At 34.5% G+C, this 18,738-nt stretch overlaps 1 protein-coding gene across 1 annotated transcript in view; it reads left to right on the forward strand.

Moving 5' to 3' along the window:
- The first annotated feature begins 1,256 nt into the window (after nt 1-1,256).
- Nucleotides 1,257-18,738, forward strand: part of LOC111240927 (secoisolariciresinol dehydrogenase-like) — a 36,481-nt gene continuing 18,999 nt past the window's right edge. Inside the window, exon 1 of the mRNA XM_022777033.1 lies at nt 1,257-1,683. Within this exon, the coding sequence (XP_022632754.1) occupies nt 1,257-1,683 (427 nt within the window). The remainder of the gene's footprint in view (nt 1,684-18,738) is intronic.

Raw genomic sequence — 18,738 nt, forward strand, 5'->3', positions numbered from 1 at the left:
GTTGTAGAAAGAAAGAACAGATCCTTAGAGGAACTTGCTCGTACTATGTTAAATGAAAATAATGTTCCTAAACAATTTTGGGCTGATGCTGTGAGTACTGCTTGCTATGTTTTAAATAGAATGCTTATTCGACCTATTTTGAAACGTACTCCATATGAACATTTTAAAAATAGAAAACCAAATGTCTCTCATTTAAAAATTTTTGGATGCAAATGTTATGTTTTAAACAATGGAAAACAAAATTTAGGAAAATTTGATTCCAAAGCTGATGAAGGTATTTTTCTTGGATATTCTTTAACAAGCAAAGCATATCGAATTTTTAATCGAAAAACATTCACAATAGAAGAATCTGTACATGTTGCTTTTGATGAAATTGTGGACCTTGAGGTAAAACCTCTTGAGTCAGAAGAATCTGATGCAGGTAGTAGCAAAAATTTATCAAAGACACCAACTGAAGAAAAAGATGTCAATATTATTGGCAACAACCCAGAGGATTATCATTAGACAATATTATTGGCGACATCACTAAAGGGGTAAGCACAAGAATCAATGTTATAAATTTTTGCTTTAATGTTGCTTTTGTGTCACAGATGGAACCGAAAAACATCAAAGAAGCCCTTCAAGATGAACAGTGGTGTATTGCAATGCAAGAAGAACTCAACCAGTTTGAAAGAAATCAAGTCTGGGAACTAATTCCTAGAAAAGACATTCATCAAGTAATTGGAACAAAGTGGGTGTTTAGAAACAAACTGGATGAAGAAGGGAATATCACACGGAATAAAGCTGGGCTTGTTGCACAAGGATACGGTCAAGAAAAAGGTATAGATTATGACGAGACATATGCTCCGGTTGCCAGGTTAGAGGCAATACGCCTACTTCTTGCCTATGCATCTATAATGAAGTTTAAACTATTTCAAATGGATGTTAAAAGTGCTTTTTTAAACGGGTATATCAAAGAAGATGTTTATGTTGAATAACCACCAGGGTTTGAAGATTTTAAACATCTTAATCACATCTATAAATTAAAGAAGGCACTTTATGGTTTAAAACAAGCACCTAGATCTTGGTACAAAAGACTTAGCAATTTTCTAATAGAAAATGATTTCAACAGAGGAAAAATTGATTCAACATTGTTTATCAAAAGAGAAGGAAAACATTTTCTGATTATTCAAGTATATGTTGATGATATCATATTTGGATCTTCTGACAAAACTCTTTGCGAGAATTTTGCTAAGACCATGCAAGGTGAATTCGAAATGTCAATGATGGGAGAGCTTACATACTTCCTCGGGCTTCAAATCAAGCAGAAGGAGGAAGGTACATTCATCTCTCAAACTAAATATTGTAAAGAAATCCTTAAAAAGTTTGAGATGGACAAATCTAAAGAAGCATCTACTCCCATGGGAACATCATGTTACTTGGACAAAGATGAGTCAGGTAAAGAGGTAAAACAAACCAAATACAGAGGTATGATTGGTTCTTTTTTATATCTTACTGCTAGTAGACCTGATATTTTGCAAAGTGTTTGTGTGTGTGCTAGGTATCAATTTAGTCCTAGGGAATCTCATCTTACTGCAGTTAAGCGTATTTTAAAATATCTTAAGGGAACAAAATCTTTTGGCTTATGGTATCCTTCAGGAGCTGAACCTAGTCTTATAGGATTTTCAGATGCTGATTATGGAGGTTGTAAGATAGATAGAAAAAGCACTAGTAGAACCTATCATTTTCTAGGTATCTCTAGTTTCCTGGCACTCTAAGAAACAAGCCTGTGTAGCCCTGTCAACCACTGAAGCTGAATACATTGCTACGGGTAGTTGTTGTGCACAAATCTTATGGATGAAACAGCAATTAGAAGACTATGATATTCATCTAGATCACATTCTGCTTAAGTGTGATAATACTAGTGCCATAAATCTTACAAAAAATCCAATCATGCATTCTAGAACCAAGCATATTGAAAGTAGGCATCACTTCCTTAGAGATCATGTGCAAAAAGGGGATTATGAAATAGAATTCATTGACTCTAAGCATCAATTAGCAGATATTTTTACCAAGCCATTACCTAAGGATAGATTTTTTGAGCTTAGGAGGGACTTAGGGATAATAGAAATTGTTTAATATGTGTTTTCTAGCTTAACTATGCATGTCACTCAAGAACGTATTTAATCTTCTTGTAAATCGATTAAAAGCGCTACTGCACTGATTCATTGAAATTATGAATGGATTAATCGATTAATCCAAGTTTTAATCGATTATCTAATCGATTAAAATCCACTTTAATCGATTAAATGCGCTCTAGACTATTTTTTTCGAAATTTTGCGCTGCATTGATTGTTCTAGTCGTTGCCAACGTCTCTAAGACAATGCACGATGAGTTTGAGACGTCCATGATGGGAGAACTCACTCATTTTCTGGGACTTCAAGTATAACAAGATGATAATGGCATTTTTATTCATCAATCCAAGTATTTCACAAACTTGTTGAAAAAGTACAAGATGCTAGACTCCAAGGAATCTGTCATACCAATGGCAACAAATTTTTACCTTGACCTTGATGAAAAAGGTAATCATGTAGATCATAAACTTTATAGAGGTATGATCGGATCTTTGTTATACTTAACTGCTAATAGGCCAGAGGTCGTGCATAGTGTTTGTCTCTATGCTAGATTTCAATCACAACCAAAGGAATCACATTTAACTGATGTGAAAAGAATTTCAAAGTATCTAAATGGAACCAAAAGTCTTGGATTGTGGTATCCTAGTGGATCAAACATTTTTTCTGGAAGGATATAGTGATTCAGATTTTGGTGGTTGTAAATTAGACAGAAAAAGCACTAGTTGTACATGTCATCTGCTAGGATGTTCTCTAATATCTTGGCATTCAAAGAAACATACTTGTATGGCATTGTCCACCAGATAAGCAGAGTACATTGTAGTTGAAAACTGTTGTGCTCAGTCTCTTTGGATTAAGAGCCAACTCGAAGACTGTGGTATATCTTCAGATCTTATTCCTCTAAAGTGTGATAATAATCGTGCAATAAATTTAACCAAGAATCCTGTTCTTCATTCTAAGACAAAACATATTGAAATTAGGCATCATTTCATACGAGATCACATCCTTAAGGGTGAGACTAAAATTGAATATGTGGATACCTTGCATCAGTGGGTTGACGTTTTCACAAAAATAATTGAATAAGGAAAGGTTTTATACTATTAGGAATGAATTAGTGATATTGGACCATAGTAGTGTCAAATAGAACTAATCGATTAAATCACTTGTATGTATGCAAAGAGAAGATTTCATTGTTACATCATATTATTGCATAATCATACTTAAACTTTGATGATTGTTATTGTAATATTAATGCATAAGAACTAAAATGCTTGATCTGGATGAGTTAGAAAAGGTTATGCAGGAATACTAATTGTAGACTGAGCTGAACTGAGAGTTTCAATTACATTGCATAACGAAATTGATTAAGAGAAGGCAATAATTGATTGTGAATTATTATCTGGTTTGAAGTTTCTAAACTTCTTATTCTTATACTTTAAACAATGATTTTTTATTTGTTGTATGTTTATTCATCATAAATCTCATTATGTTTAATCCGCTGTGAATTTGATATGAGGTTATGAATGATTAAACTGAATTGGTTGTTTCAAGTTGCATCTAATTTGCTCTGATACCATATTTGTAATACCTTCTGGTACATTGCTTAAACATATTTGGATGATACATACTCTGTCATATCTTTGTTATGCATCGTTGATACTGAAATGTGATATGTATACTGATAGGGGGCGTATTGTGTGTTGTTATATGTTGGTTCACGTGTTAAAAAGGAGAGAAAATGTTAAAATCATGTGAGTATTGTTGAAAGGGGGAGCATCATTATATTTTTTATAACATGTTTGATGCATCTCTATATTATTCATTATCTCTATTTCAATTATATTATGCTACATATCCTTTTTTCTGTTAATGTCCAAAGGGGGAGAATGATTGAACATTGATTGAGATAACTGAATATGGTTAAAACTATTTAATTGTGTATTGTACATGGTTTTATTAATCATGGTTGTGCATCATAAAAAAACGGGGGAGATTGTTGATAGGGGGAGCACTGTGTTAGCTGCACCCAATCCCTGTGATGTTTGTTTTTTATGATGACAACACATGAATGTGTATTGTGTTATATGTTGAATGTGTACATGCTTACTGTGACATATGCACATATTGTGTTTGTCACATTTGTTGAGATATTGTGTTGATTGATGCGTACCATTATGTTTGAGAAGTGATTATATCTGTGTATGCACAATGTATGTTTTGGTGATATGAAAATGCACAAAAGCATATCTCTATGACTTAATCGATTACAATGTTGTGATAATCAATTAAGGTCATCAAGCAAAACAACTAACTTTGAATCGATTACATTAATTGGTGAATCGATAAAAACTCGTGTGTTTGCACTTGTCTTTTTCAAATGTGCTAAGATGCTTTTTGGAAAGAAAATTTTACAAAAATATTCTAAAAAGTGTTAAAGCTTAATCAATTACATAGTTCGTGTCACTACTACAAAAAAGTGCATAGATAACACATTCTTTTATCATAGATAGTGTGTTTTAAGCATTATCTATGATTGCACTATCTATTGTCAGACAACAAAAGATAACGCTTCTAAAAAACGCTATCTATTATTGTCTAACAATAGATAGCGCTTGTTTAAATAAGTGTTATCTATTACTAGACAATAATAAATAAACGTTTATTTAAATAAGGGCTATTTATTGGTCTATTTTTTTTTTAAAAAAAATGATAATTTTCAATAAAATATTTCAAACATTCATAAAATTTTCAATAAAATTTTTTTTTAACATTCATAAAATGTCCAGATATCTAAAAACCTTATATATCTCTCCCTCAAATGGGTACCACGTATCATAATATCACGTCATAAGTTGTCAAACAAAAAATTTCTCTTGAACTCACAAACAGATTATGAAAAATATTTTAAGATCTGTTCAGTCCAAAACAATGGAGAGATGCTTAAAAGGCAGTTCAGAAAAGTATTTACAATTTCAAAACAGTTTTAATAATTCTTAGAAAATCAAATTCAGCTTTTAGCATATTCAATTTACCCATGAAATGAACAATCATTTATCAAACAATTTAGATGTTTATGATTCAACCACTAATTTATAAACTACAATGAACGCAATAGTAGCTTAAATGAATATGATCACGTCACAACAACTCCAGATTTATCAGGAAATCATTTCTTCTAACATAATTAGTTAAAAAACTAATTTTGACAACATAATTTATAATCTCCCAAACAGCAACTATGATTCATGCATTCTCATATCCCAATCTGTTCAACCCATGAATTCAGTTGTGCATATCAAAACAACATATACATCAATTCAAACAATATGCAATAATCAAATTTAATTCAATAAAATNGTTTATCTTGGTCCAAAGAATTTTATCCCCCAACTTTATCAACTACTTCAGGCTTTTTTTAAGAAACTTAAAACACACAAATCTTTCTTTCAAGTTTCAGAAACCAGAAATGAAAAAACTTCTCAGACAATATTTGTTAGACTAAGAAATTAGAAATTTGAGGTAAAATAAGACAGTTGTAAATTGACAAACAAAAAGCTATAAGACATTTAAAAAATAGTCAAATTTGGGTGTATTTCAGATTTAAGCTTGTGCTGTTCTTTTAGCCTTTTAGAAGGATTTAGAAGTTTCTTTTGAATCAAACAATTTCTGGACACCTAATTGGTCTCAAAAACAATTTAGAAAACTTGAATAAGACACTATGAAATATTACAAGATCTTCAACATTTAACTAGTGGTAAACCAGAAATTTAAAAAATTGACTCAACCAAGGAATTGTAGTTTTGCCTAACTTCTTTTAAGAGACTATTCCTTTGTGATTTTCACACCAAAATTTAACACAAAAGCTGATTTAGATTTTATCTTTCAATAATCTTTTAAACCAAATAATTTACAGCACAATTATGCAAATTTGATCAGTTAATTTACTGTATCCAAGCTCTCAATGTGTATAAACATATCTCATATGGTATGCATTTGAACAAAAAAAATCTTCACAGAAACAGCTTCGAGACAGAATTTTCAATTTAATCATCAATCGTCTTAATCATCCAGAAATGCAGATAGAAACTACTAACTAGCTCATTCAAATTAATTTTTCATTGCTTTTGATGCTTGATAAAAAAATTATACCAAGGCTAACTTGAAAGTACTCATGAAATTGAATACTGAGCCAGTTAAAGACAAATTCAATTTGATAATTAACAGCAAGACATTAAAATACAATGCACATGAATGTCTCAAATAGATTAATTTCATTGATTAAAATGTGCAAGCAGACATGAACACACCATAGAAATAATGAAATAGTGATATACATATTATTTGCCCAAACAGAAATGAATTCAACAGTAATCTCATAATGGAAGATTAAGCAAAACAAATTGCAATAACAAAGTTTAAATACTACTTAGCTGAGCCACTTGGTGCTTGAACCAAGACTTTTGATATCACTTGATGAAATTACTTCCTGGCTTGGAGCATCAACTCCAAAATCAGAACATCATAAAAATTCTCTTCTCCTTTTGAAAACTTATTTTGCAAAACAGAGCAATAGTACTTTTGGTACCCATAATCTTATTTGGGTCCTTAAGGTTAGACACATATTACTTTATGACAGGAACCCAAGCATATTTTCCATTTGGAACTCTAAAACGTTTAATGTTGCATTTGTTTGACATGTGACCATGCTTCATACAATAAAAACAACACACATTACTCACTTTATTTTTAACAAAAATCCCTTTTTCAACCCAAACTCTACGAGTTTTTCTTACTTTGGACTTATAATTTTGATGCATGTTTCTATTTTTAACATTGCCTTTATTAAAGTTTGTCTTAGCTTGTGAAATATTCTTGGTTGCCTTTGCAAGTAAGTTTTCAAGTATGTCAATATCAAACATATGACTCTTACAAGACAAACACTCAACAGTTTCACTAGTAGCATTTGCGTCAGACAATTTTGTTTCTAAATTACTAATTTTGTTTCTTAAAACAACTTCATCATCAAGCAATTTGTCATATTTCAATTTCAATTCATTGTGCTCTTTCTTAAGCTTTTTATGATCCACATCTAATCTCTCAGATTCATTTAACAATTCAAGAAAAGCTTTTGGTAAATCAAACTCACTAGTGTCAAGCCTAGAGCCACTTACATGGCTTGTAGTTTCATCAGTAGCAACCGTCAAAAATAGGTTTGCTTTTTCAACAGAATCACTTGAACTACAAGTGCTTGATGCAGTATCTTCCCAAGCAATGTAGGCCTTCTTCTTTGTGTGAGATTTCTTTGCTTTTCTTTTGTTGCTTGAACAATCAGCTTTCACATGGCCTCTTTCACCACATCCATAACATTTGAAGCTTGATGCAGAGCCTTGATTGTTCTCCTTCTTCTTCAGGATTTTGCTTTCACTATTTGCCATTAAGCATATATTTTCTTCCTCATTAAAATCGCTTGAGCTTGATGCACAGCTTGAGTCAGACACTGTTAGCATATCCACATCTATGACTTCATTATAAGTGAGTCTTAAAAATTTCCACATTTCCTGTGCACTTTTATAAACAGAAACTTTGAAGAATTCATTACGGGTTAGTGCAGATAAAATTATATTTCGAGCCTTAATATCAAATTGGGCTCTCTGTTTTCCTCAGTAGTGCAATCAAAATATGATTTTTCTACTTCTACACCATCAACTGTAATTTTTGGAATATAAGGACCATTTTGTACAGCTTCCCAGATGCCTCTATCAATAGACCCCATAAAAATTTCCATTCTAACTTTCCAGAAAGCATAGTTATCTTCAGTAAAAAGTGGAGGTCTGTTAATGGAAGCACCCTCAGTATATACAAGGTTTTGATTGTGATCGGCTATTTTCGCAAATATTTTAAAAAACTATCAAAGCAAGCTCTGATTCCAATTGATGGTATCGTAGGGGTATGGTTCGAAGAGTATAACATAGAGGAATTAAAACTTAGAGAGCGTATAAGCGTCTTTGGTCACTGTTAAAACGAAGTTGGTCCTTTTTCGCAAAAATAATTTTCTTTCAGAAAATTAATCAAACAGTTAATATGCATAAACTAAAATAAGTGTAGGGAATAGAAAAATCACACAAGTATTTTTATACTGGTTCGATTCAACAGAATCTACGTCCAGTCGTAAAAACAATCTCACAGATTACAATTAAGTGAGTGAAAATAAAATAGATAAACCTTCCTTCGACGAGCGAACCGGAAGAAGACCACTCTACCAACTTGAAGAGAACCGCTCCGACAATCGACCAACGACTCGCGAGCTTCTCCTTTCACAAGACCAGGCAGAGCACCTTGCTAACTCGAAGAGAGTTTGCTCCGACTATCGACACACGATACGCGAGCCTCTCCTTTCACGAGACCAAGCAAGGGAACTATGAACAAAGCTTCTAAGAATTTCCTCTGACAAACAGTGTTCTATTAAGCTTTCTTAGTTCAAAACGTTGCTTCAGAAGATTTCAAAAATCAATTATATAGCCAAATACACTGAATGCCAAAGGTTAGCTCCCAACTGCCATGAATAATCGATTATTGTAAGTGATAATAGATTATTCAAGTCCGTTACAGAGTTTTCAAAAAGTGATAATCGATTATATGAAGTGATAATCGATTATTCAAGTATGACTTGTAATAATCGATTATTGCTTCATGATAAATGACTATTCTAGTACAAAATGCAAGTGATAATCGATTATAGCTTGTCCATAATCGATTATTCCAGTAAAAATTACAAGGTTTAATATTTTCCTACTACATTCAAATATCTACAAGTTGCTTTTTAAATAAATCTAATGTTCTCTTCAAATAATACTTCTTGCAGCATCATCAAAACAACTCTTCAGGTTTTACCAATACTCCTTATTGGTAACACATTTTATAGATGAAGAGAGGACTCTAAAACATGATTGGCAAGCTACTAAAAGTACAAAAGAAGCATGTTGGAGAAGCTACAAACCTTGGGAAGCTGGGGTTGCAAGTTTCAGATGCCAACTCAGCAGCACGTGCATGAAGAAGAAGACTGATCTGTTGCTGCTGAGCGGCAATAAGAAGTACCACTGAGCTCTGGCTGGTAGGCACCTAAAATGCATTCTTCTTTGCCTCCTTTGCTCTCCTTTGCTTGGCAACCTTCCTAGGATGCATAAGCATGGTTTCATACCTTTATTGGTGACCTACAAAATAATACAAATGTATTTAGTAAAGAAGAATCTATCTAAGACTTAGATAAGGAAAAAGATGTAGAAATCTTTATTCTACTTCCCTTTCTTTAGTCTTAGTTTAAGTTGTTACTTCTTTGGATGGGAAGTCCCTAAAGGGATTGCCATCATTCCCTCCCTCTTTAAAAACGATTTAAACTCGTGACTTTGCACAGATTTTCAAAAGCAATGCTATGTGTGATTTTTCATTGAAAAGATTTTCAAATTGTGCTAAAGTGCCTAAGTCGACTACATGCGCAGTGGATCCGACTTAGTTAGTTATTTGATTTGAATTTCTGTTATGCTTGTGTACAGTAATTGTTGAGATTGTTGACAACACAAACTCTATATCAAACTGGTTTTTTATGATGACAACTCAGTGCTTAATAACAGTACATATGTTCTAGTATTACATGTTCTTATTCTGTAATGTTTGTCATATCTGCTGAACATGTTTTGTTGAATTACATTGTATGTTCTTATGTTTGATTGAGTGTTATATTTGTGGAACATGCTTGTATTGAAATGTGAGATAAAAATTTTTTGATCATTACACATTTCTGAAAGAAAAGATCACAAGCACCTTTTTGAACTTATGTGTTGTGACAAAGTTATAGTCAGTCGAATACACTCTTAATGGATTCGACTATGCTAAAATCTGTGCACAGATTTTATGAACATGTGCTGTGTGAGATTTTGAGTTGAAAAGAATTTCAAAGTGATTTTTCATGTGTCAGTCGACATTGTGGACTGCATATTCGACTGTGTTATTGTTCTGTTTGAAATTTTGTTAAGCCTACAAGCTCCAACTGCTATATTTTCAAAAGTTAGTTAAAACTGTATGACCTGGTCAACTGTAATAAATGTGTCTTGATTTTATTGACTAAGGAGCCTTTATGTTGACTGTCTATTATAACTATTTTAATACAGTCGACTGTATTAATAGGCTATTCGACTAAGAATCAATCTGATGAAACAGAAAACTATAAATAGACAGAACGCGAATTGTTTTGGGACTTTTGGGACTTAAAATTTTCATTTTCCTGTTTCAGATTGAATTCGTTAGAAGCTCCAAGAATTCTCCAAGAAGACGGTGGTGATCTTTCTTGAGAGAAATTCAGAAGGAGAAGTCATTTTCTCTCACTATTTGATCAATATCTGCACAGAGAAGGTGCTTTTGTTTGATCTTAATAGGCTTGGCATCCTGTGAAGACTACTGGTTTTTGACTAAAGGCTTGGCAACATGTGAAGTGTGCTGTGATAGGCTTGGCATCCTGTGAAGAATGCTGGTGACACGTTGAGGATTATTTGACGTGGGTGCAGATTGCAGAAGAGGGGATTCTTGCTGCAATTCTGATTTTTTTGTGTGCAACTATATTTGGTTTTGGGTTAGAGAGGAGATTTTTATGTTTGCATGGTGCTTCTATAAATTCCTTGTTGTAAAAACAACAACCATTATAGCGCATTTGCTTCCTGGTTTGGAAGGACACTGGATGTAGGCAGTATTGGTCGAACCAGTATAAACACAGTGTTTGAATTTTCTCATCCCTGCACTCTTTATTTTCCAGTCGACTATATTTGCTAGGCAGTCTATTGCGTTTTTCCGCTGCTTTAAATTTTCAATAACTTGCATTTCAAGGAAAGATCAAAAGCTTTGAATTTTTCATATCAAGATTGCGAAAAGATTTAATTTTGAATTAACACCAATTCACCCCCCCCCCCTCTTGGTGTAAAAAGAAGTCAACTTGTTTCTTAACAGTAACGGCTATATTTCAAAAATCAGTTAGAAGATTTATTGTTAGTCAACTGTATTAAATGCACAATCAATTTGGTTGTTGTTGACTGCTACTGTTTGAGTTAACTATTATAATTGTCTGATGACAGTCAACTTTATTAGTACCCTAGTTTACTACAGGAGCGTCTATTTTATAGAAAACTATAAATAGACGTGACTCAGTTGATCACAAAGACTTTGGAAATTCTAACACTTTCATTTTGATTTACAAGTCGTGATCATCAGCAGGAAAATGTAGAACTCCCCTCTTTTGAGCTGTTGCACCCCTTTCACTATGATTGTCTTGCTCATTCACAGTCGTACTTTCAATCAAATCATAAGCCCCATCCTCAGTCTTTCTCTTTATGTCGCCTCCACCTGAAGTGTCTAACATCATCTTAGACTGTGTAATAAGGCCTCCAAGGAATGCAAGAACCAAAGTTGTTTTATCAAACCCATGAACAAGAGTTTTTCTTAGCAAGCCTTTAAACCTATCCCATGCTTGTCCAAGAGTTTCCTCCATCCCCTGTCTGAAGGAAGAAATCTCCAGCTTTCCTTGACTAATTTTCGACTATAGAAAATACTTATTCAGAAATTTGGACGCCACAGTCTCCCCTGTTGTGGAAGTTCCTTCAGGAAAGGAATGTAACCACAACTTAGCGTTGCCTCCAAGTGAAAAAGGGAACAAACTGAGTTTGATCCTGTTGTCTGAAACTCTAGTCATCTTTACTATATTAAAAATTTCATTGAATGTTGTCAAATGATCATACGGATTCTCATTTGACAGCCCATGAAATTGGTTGCTCTGCACTAGATGGATTAACACAGGATTCATCACCATGTTAGTTGTGTTGTCCCTTGGCATGACAATATTGTTGAAGTGCAACAAGCCAACAACATTTGACGCATCTGCAAGTGTACGTCTAGGACGAGCTTGCTCTACCATCTCTTCTTTTGTCCTTTGTGAAGATGGCTCCGGTAAGGGTTGTAATAGCCTTTCAGGAGAAGGGAATAGTTCTCTAGACGGACGTCTAACTTTCTTCCCCCTCCTATCACTCAATCCTTTTAGAAGAGGTTGACTTTTCTTGCTCCTGGTTTGAATTGCTTCCTGCATACACAAGAAACAAAAACCCTAAAAGCACTTTTTATATAAAAAAATAAAAATAACAAAACTAAAACAAAATATATACAAAGTCAAATTTAATCAATTTACACTACTTGAAAAGTTAAACCATGAGTCCCCGGCAACGGCGCCAAAAACTTGTTAAGCCCCTGGCAAGTGTACCAGATCGTATCAAGTAATAATAGACAGTAAGTCCAAGATCGTTTCCCAAGGGACTCTTAGACCTTATCTTTCATGTAAATTGATTGCATAAGACTTGAAGGAAGAATAATTTTGTAGTGTTAATGCAAAACTAAATATAAACATGCAAATGCAAATTTGAATCAATTGGCAAATAAGAGATATGAATGAATGGAGTTGTTGGGGTTTACAATTTCATCCTTATCCACCCTCTTATATCTATTATTCTTATTAAATTCGCGTTATTATCAATGTCATGCAACTTTCTAGATTACTCTAAACCCGATTCCTCGGCGAAGAGAGCCTATTACCAATTACTAGTTTACCTTCATAGTCTCCCTAGTCGTTACCAATGCGTTAAGTACAGAAGCTTAAAGTAACTGACCATCCTACTCCTATTCCTAGGCAGTATTTCATAATCAAGAGAATTCTTATCAGTTCTAGACTTCTACGTATGTTCCCGTATCGACAAAATCAAATATCATAACACCAAATGAGTTAAACGATGTAACCCTTAACATCAGAAAAGAAAACCCAAACAATTGATAATAAAAGCATGTGAATATAATAATAAATTTGATACAAGAGAGTTTCAAAAGTGTTGGAAAACAGGTAGCCTTCGTTTTTACACCAAGAGAGGGGGGTGAATTGGTGATGTTTCAAAAACAAAATCTTTTCGCAATCTTTTATCAAAAGTACAAAGCTTTATAAACTCTCTTGAAATGCAAGTAGTGAAAATTTATATGTAGTGGAAAAACGTAGTTAACTGCATGAAAAGTAAACTCGGCTGGAATTAAAGAGTGCAGGGATAGAAAAAATCTAACGTTGATTTTTATACTGGTTCGGCCAATAATGCCTACATCCAATGTCCTTCCAACCCAGGAAGCAAATGCACTATAATGGTTGCGGTTTTTACAACAAGGAATTTATAGAAGACCTCCACGTCAAAAATATAAATCTCCTCTCTAACCCAAAACCAAAATATAGCTGCAATAACAAAAACCAGACTTGAGCAAGAATCCCCTCTTCTGCAATCTGAACACCACGTCGAATAATCCTCAACGTGAAACCCCTGTATCACAACAGGTCCAATTCCAGCAGACTTCACAGGATGCCAAGCCTCAACAAGTGCAACAGTCTTCAAAGGATGCCAAGCCTCAAGTGATCAACCTAGAAGCACCTTATTTGTGCAGTATTTGATCAGACAATGAGTGCGCAAGCTATCTACCTTTGAATCTCTCTCAAGAAAGATCACCACAGTCTTCTTGGAGAATTCTTGGAGCTATTATCACAGAGAATTCAATCTGAAACAAGAATGAAAATGTTAGATCCTCAAAAATCTTTGAACAACTCGTGTTCAGCCAATTTATAGTTTTTTGTCTATCAGATTGTTTCTCAGTCGAATAGGTTACTAATTCAGTGGACTGTATTTTTATAGTTATAACAGACAGTCAACATAATAGCCTATGGTCAACAAATAATAGAACTCATTTAATATAGTTGACCAAGTCATCAATACTCAACTAACTTTTAAAAATATAGTCGTTGGAGCGCAAGAGCATAACAAAATTCCAAATCAGATCAGAAACACAGTTGAATGCAAACCAGACAAAGTCGACTAACACATGTAAAAACACTTTGAAATGTTTTTCAACTCAAAACATCACAGAGCACTGATTCTCAAAATCTATACAAAGATTTTAGCATAGTCGAATCCATTAATAATGTAGTCGACTGTACTATAACTTTGTCACACAGTTATAAGTTCATGAAATTGTTTATGGTTTTTCACTTTAAAAAATATGCAGTAAAACATATGTAATAAAGCATTTCACATTGCACATAAGCATGTAAGCATGTTCCACAAATATATCAAACAATCAACATAGGAACATACAACACANTACATCAAACATGTTCAGCAGATATAACAATCAATACAACATAAGAACATGTAATGCATCAACATATGTACTGTTATTAAGCAATGTGTTGTCATTATAAAAAACTAGAGTGATATAGAGTTTGTGTTGTCAACAATCTCAACAAAAAGGACTACATTGTTCCCCAACAACAAAGGGATTAGTTCACCATGGACATAGTGAAACTAGATGGAATTAATGTAAAAGATGAAAGAGTAAACCCTAGAATTGATAAATTGGAGCCTAAGCATCCAAGAAACCGCCTCCAAGGAGTGTAGAAGGTGCTCTGAAGTCTTCCTCTGCCAAAAGATTACCCTAAGGGCCGCACTGGGTCTACTTATAACGTAGAAAAGTAACAGAATTTCGGCCTAGGCCCATCATTTAGGCGTTCAACGCTCGTTTGACCGCTAAGCAGTAACCCCTATATTCGTAGGACGCTCAGCGGTGGGACCTGGTGCTCAGTGTTGGATCTCCAGAATCGCAGGACGCTCAGCGTCATGGTGAGAAACAGTTGCTTCCTCCTCGAAGCTGGCGCTCAGCGTTGGAATTGGTGTTGAGCGGTGGACCTTACTCTTCTCTTGTTTCTTTTCTCATCCTTTCTTGAGTCTAAGTCTTCCGTTCTCCACTTCCATCCTTCAATTCTCATCAAATCCTGTCAAAACAATTTAATAACAAGCATAATATCTCTAAAAACCACTTTTGACGCTCTTATGACTAAACTAAGTGTTTTGCATGATTCGAAACTCATTCTAAGCTATAAAAGGGTGTGTTTTGATATCAAATTTAAGTATAAAAATAACAGTTTTTAGACTATTATCACGCTGCACTTAGAATTTTCGTTCCTTGTGATCCAAGAAACTTTGTAAAGGTTCATACTTTGCGAAAAAGATTTTGAAAAGAATCTGATTCTAAAACCTTACCAATTCACCCTCTCCCCCTCTTGGTATTGAAACGAAGCCAACCTGTTTTCCAACAGTTATGATCATATTGCCATGGCCTACCAAGTAATACATGTCCAACATCCATTGGAACAACATCACATAAAACATTTTCTTCATAGTTGCCAATGGATATTGGTATGGTTACTTGTGTGTTGACTATTATTTCTTCATCTTTTTTTATCAATTGAAGCTTGTAAGGCTTGGGATGAGGAATAGTAGGTAAGGCCAACTTGTTCACCACTCTAGAACTACAATAATTGCAAGAAGAACCTGATACGCGGGGCCCAAGCCCGATAAATAAAGTCCACCAAAGAAAAATAAAGAAGTCATTTTACACACATGAAGGGGTGAGGATAGCTTAATAGGGGGTGCACCGGGAACTTTCTTATTTTAGAAATAGAAATAAACGTGTACTCCATCTAGTTTCTAGAAGCTAGCACATTTAGCACATGTTTTAGAAATAGGGAACGTGATTCATATTGGATGAACACGTTTTCATCACCAAGCCAAAGGATGAGGAGTCTATATAACTCACCTTGGCTGCCCATGTATTCACTTTTGGATGATAAATGAGATTTCCTTCTGCTGAAGAATTTCCAGCACATGGACTCTACCAAAAGTCTTCTTCATTTGAGCTTTCCATTCTCCATCTAGCTTCCTTCCAATGGAAGGCTGCCTGAGCTAGTTTCGTCCTCACTGTAGAGCTCTTCCTCCACCATTCAAATCACTGCCGCAACTCTACCCTTGGCTGTCAAACCTCAAGCCACTTCATCCGATACCTCTAATTCAAATGTTCAGAACTTCCGCTACATCTCTAATCTTCATTTCTGGTTGGAGCATCTTTATCAGAATCACTATCCACAATTAATGAACAAGTGTTTTAAAAAATTTTGCATCTTGTGTAGAATAGGTTCTCCCTTTAGGATTGTTCTAGTTCTTTGGTTTGACTTCCAAGACGTCGTCTAACCAATAATAACTCACCTTCACAAGGAAAGGCTTCTTCCTCAGATATGGAAGTATCCGATGCACTTGAAGAATCGTCATTTTCACTATGATAGTCTAAGAGATAAGTAGACCTTTTGTGAGGACAATCAAAAGAATAATGTCCTCGTTCTCCACATTTAAAACATTTGGTCTCTCTACCCCTTGTGTCTCTTGAAGATTCTTTGTGAGAGGTATTTCTTTCTCGCTCTCTCTCTTTTTCTTTACCTCTCACTTTTCCTTTCTCTTTTTCTTTTTCTTGAGGCTTTTCATACCTCAAAGGATTACCCTCCCTCTTAATATCTTTCCTATACATGGAGGTGGTAGGGGAAGTCCTTCTAGTGGAAGCTTTTCTTCTGTTTTGCTCTTCAGTTCTCACACATAGTTGGACAAAGTCATTGAGTTCTAAGTAAGGTAAAAGCTTTACCTTATCTCTGATCTCATATTTAAGGCCGCTTTCGAATCTAGCTATGGTGAATCTTTCTTCCTCTTTGATTTCAGTTCTTAACATGAGTAATTCCAATTTCTGTTGATATTCCTCGACACTCATGTTTCTATGTTGGAATCGATGGAGCTTGTCCATGATCTCCCGCGCATAGTATGTTGGGACATGTCTGTGATGCAAGGCTGCCTTTAACTTATTCTAGTATTGTATGGTGTAGTCGCCATGCATCCTTTGTTCTCGGATTACTGTTGTCCACCAATATAAAGTTGCACCTTGAAAGGTCAATGTTGCTAGAGTTACTCTCCTCCTATCATCAATGTGGTAACACTCAAATATTTGTTCCACCTTCATCTCCCACTCAAAGTATTCATCTACATTATCTCGGTCATAGAAGGTCTCTATGATTGTACAAATTTAGATTCCACATGATGTTCTCTATGATTGTAGTTTATCCTAGCTGGATGTTGATAATAGTCATAATGATGACCACTATTGTGATCACTATGATGTGAAGGATCACTACGATCATGATTTTGCCTATGGAAGGTCTCAACATGATTTGGACCTCTGTGATTGAGAGTGAGGTTAGTAATCATTTATCAAAGCTCAATAAACTCAGCTTGAGTTCAAGTGAGCTCAACTTCGGTCCTATTAAGTTAAGCTTGTGTTCTATGAAGCTCCTCAGCCAATTGTACATTCTCCTAATCGTTACGAATACTGCCTTGAACACTGGAATGATTCATACTTGTGAAGTAAAGAGAAAAGGTTTTCACAAGGGTTTGAAAGGCTTGCACAAGTATAGAGTCGAAAAATTTTCACAAACAGTTTTTAGATTTTCGGAGAATGATTTCCAGAAAGATTCTAGAGGTAAAAGAAACTGAATAGCTCCCAGGAAGGAGAGGTGAGTCACAATGGACAAGCTTAAGAACCTTGTCTTTCCTAGCCAGAGTTTCTTCGGTCGTTTCTTACCCTAGTTTCTAGGTGGAAATCGGAGGAAATCTTTCAAAAGCTTTTGAATTCAAGAATTAAATGCACCTAGAAACCAAACGAAGGTTTATTTATATGAAACACGCTCCTAAGTATCACGGAGACGTAAAATAAAAAAGTCAACCAAGCAAAGGAAAGTAAAGTAATGCAAATGGAAAGGAGAATGAGAGACAGCCCTAACTGAAAGTGCAACTGACACTTAGAGCCCATTGACACACTTTCACACTAAAATGTGGAAACTATACTATTATAATGTTCACTTGAAGTTGGAAATGTAAAAATTAAGTAAACTACAAAGGTTTCGTGATACAATGATTCAAAAATATATGAAAATGTGTTTACAAGAGAATCAAGCAATTTAAAACTGTTATTTCAGATTTGTGCAGCTCCAAAATGATGTGAAAAATGTGTTGTATTTAGTGTAAAAGTGTTGCTGAACCAACAAAGAAGTGGGGCTTGGAGTTGTCCGCTTGTTGCCTATTTAACAAGTCTTCCACTCCCTAAGATGCTACCCCTTTGGAGCAAGACATCTAGACATGACAAGCTTCACCAACACTACACAGCAGGGAAACAAACCAGCAAACAGTGAGCATCAAAACACCATACTGCACCAGAATTTAGTCACCCAAAACAGATTGCAAAGCACATTTGGAAGCCAAAACTGTTGAATTCAATTGACTTAAAGGCTGGAATAAAAGAAGGAACACAAAAGGAATCTAGGAAATGATCTAGAACAGATTAAACAATCAAGAAAAACCCAAAACAGAGATGAATTACGAGTGCAGTGAAAGTGTTTGATCAAAAGGTGAAATTGTTTGATAAAAGTCTCCAATGAAGTGCAGAATTTTGGTATTTTCGGATTTGATGTGCAAAACTTGATTGCTTGGTTTTCTTTTGCTTTTTATGGATGTGTTATACTGTTTTTTTCATATAATTCCATTTGGAAACATGTAACCAGCTCTTGCGAACCCATAATTGAAAATTAAAGACTGTACAAAACCAAACAACACTAAAATGGGCAAACTGCCCTAGAAAATG

Source organism: Vigna radiata, unplaced genomic scaffold (genome assembly GCF_000741045.1).
Source record: "Vigna radiata var. radiata cultivar VC1973A unplaced genomic scaffold, Vradiata_ver6 scaffold_392, whole genome shotgun sequence".
NCBI classification, from domain to species: Eukaryota; Viridiplantae; Streptophyta; class Magnoliopsida; order Fabales; family Fabaceae; genus Vigna; species Vigna radiata.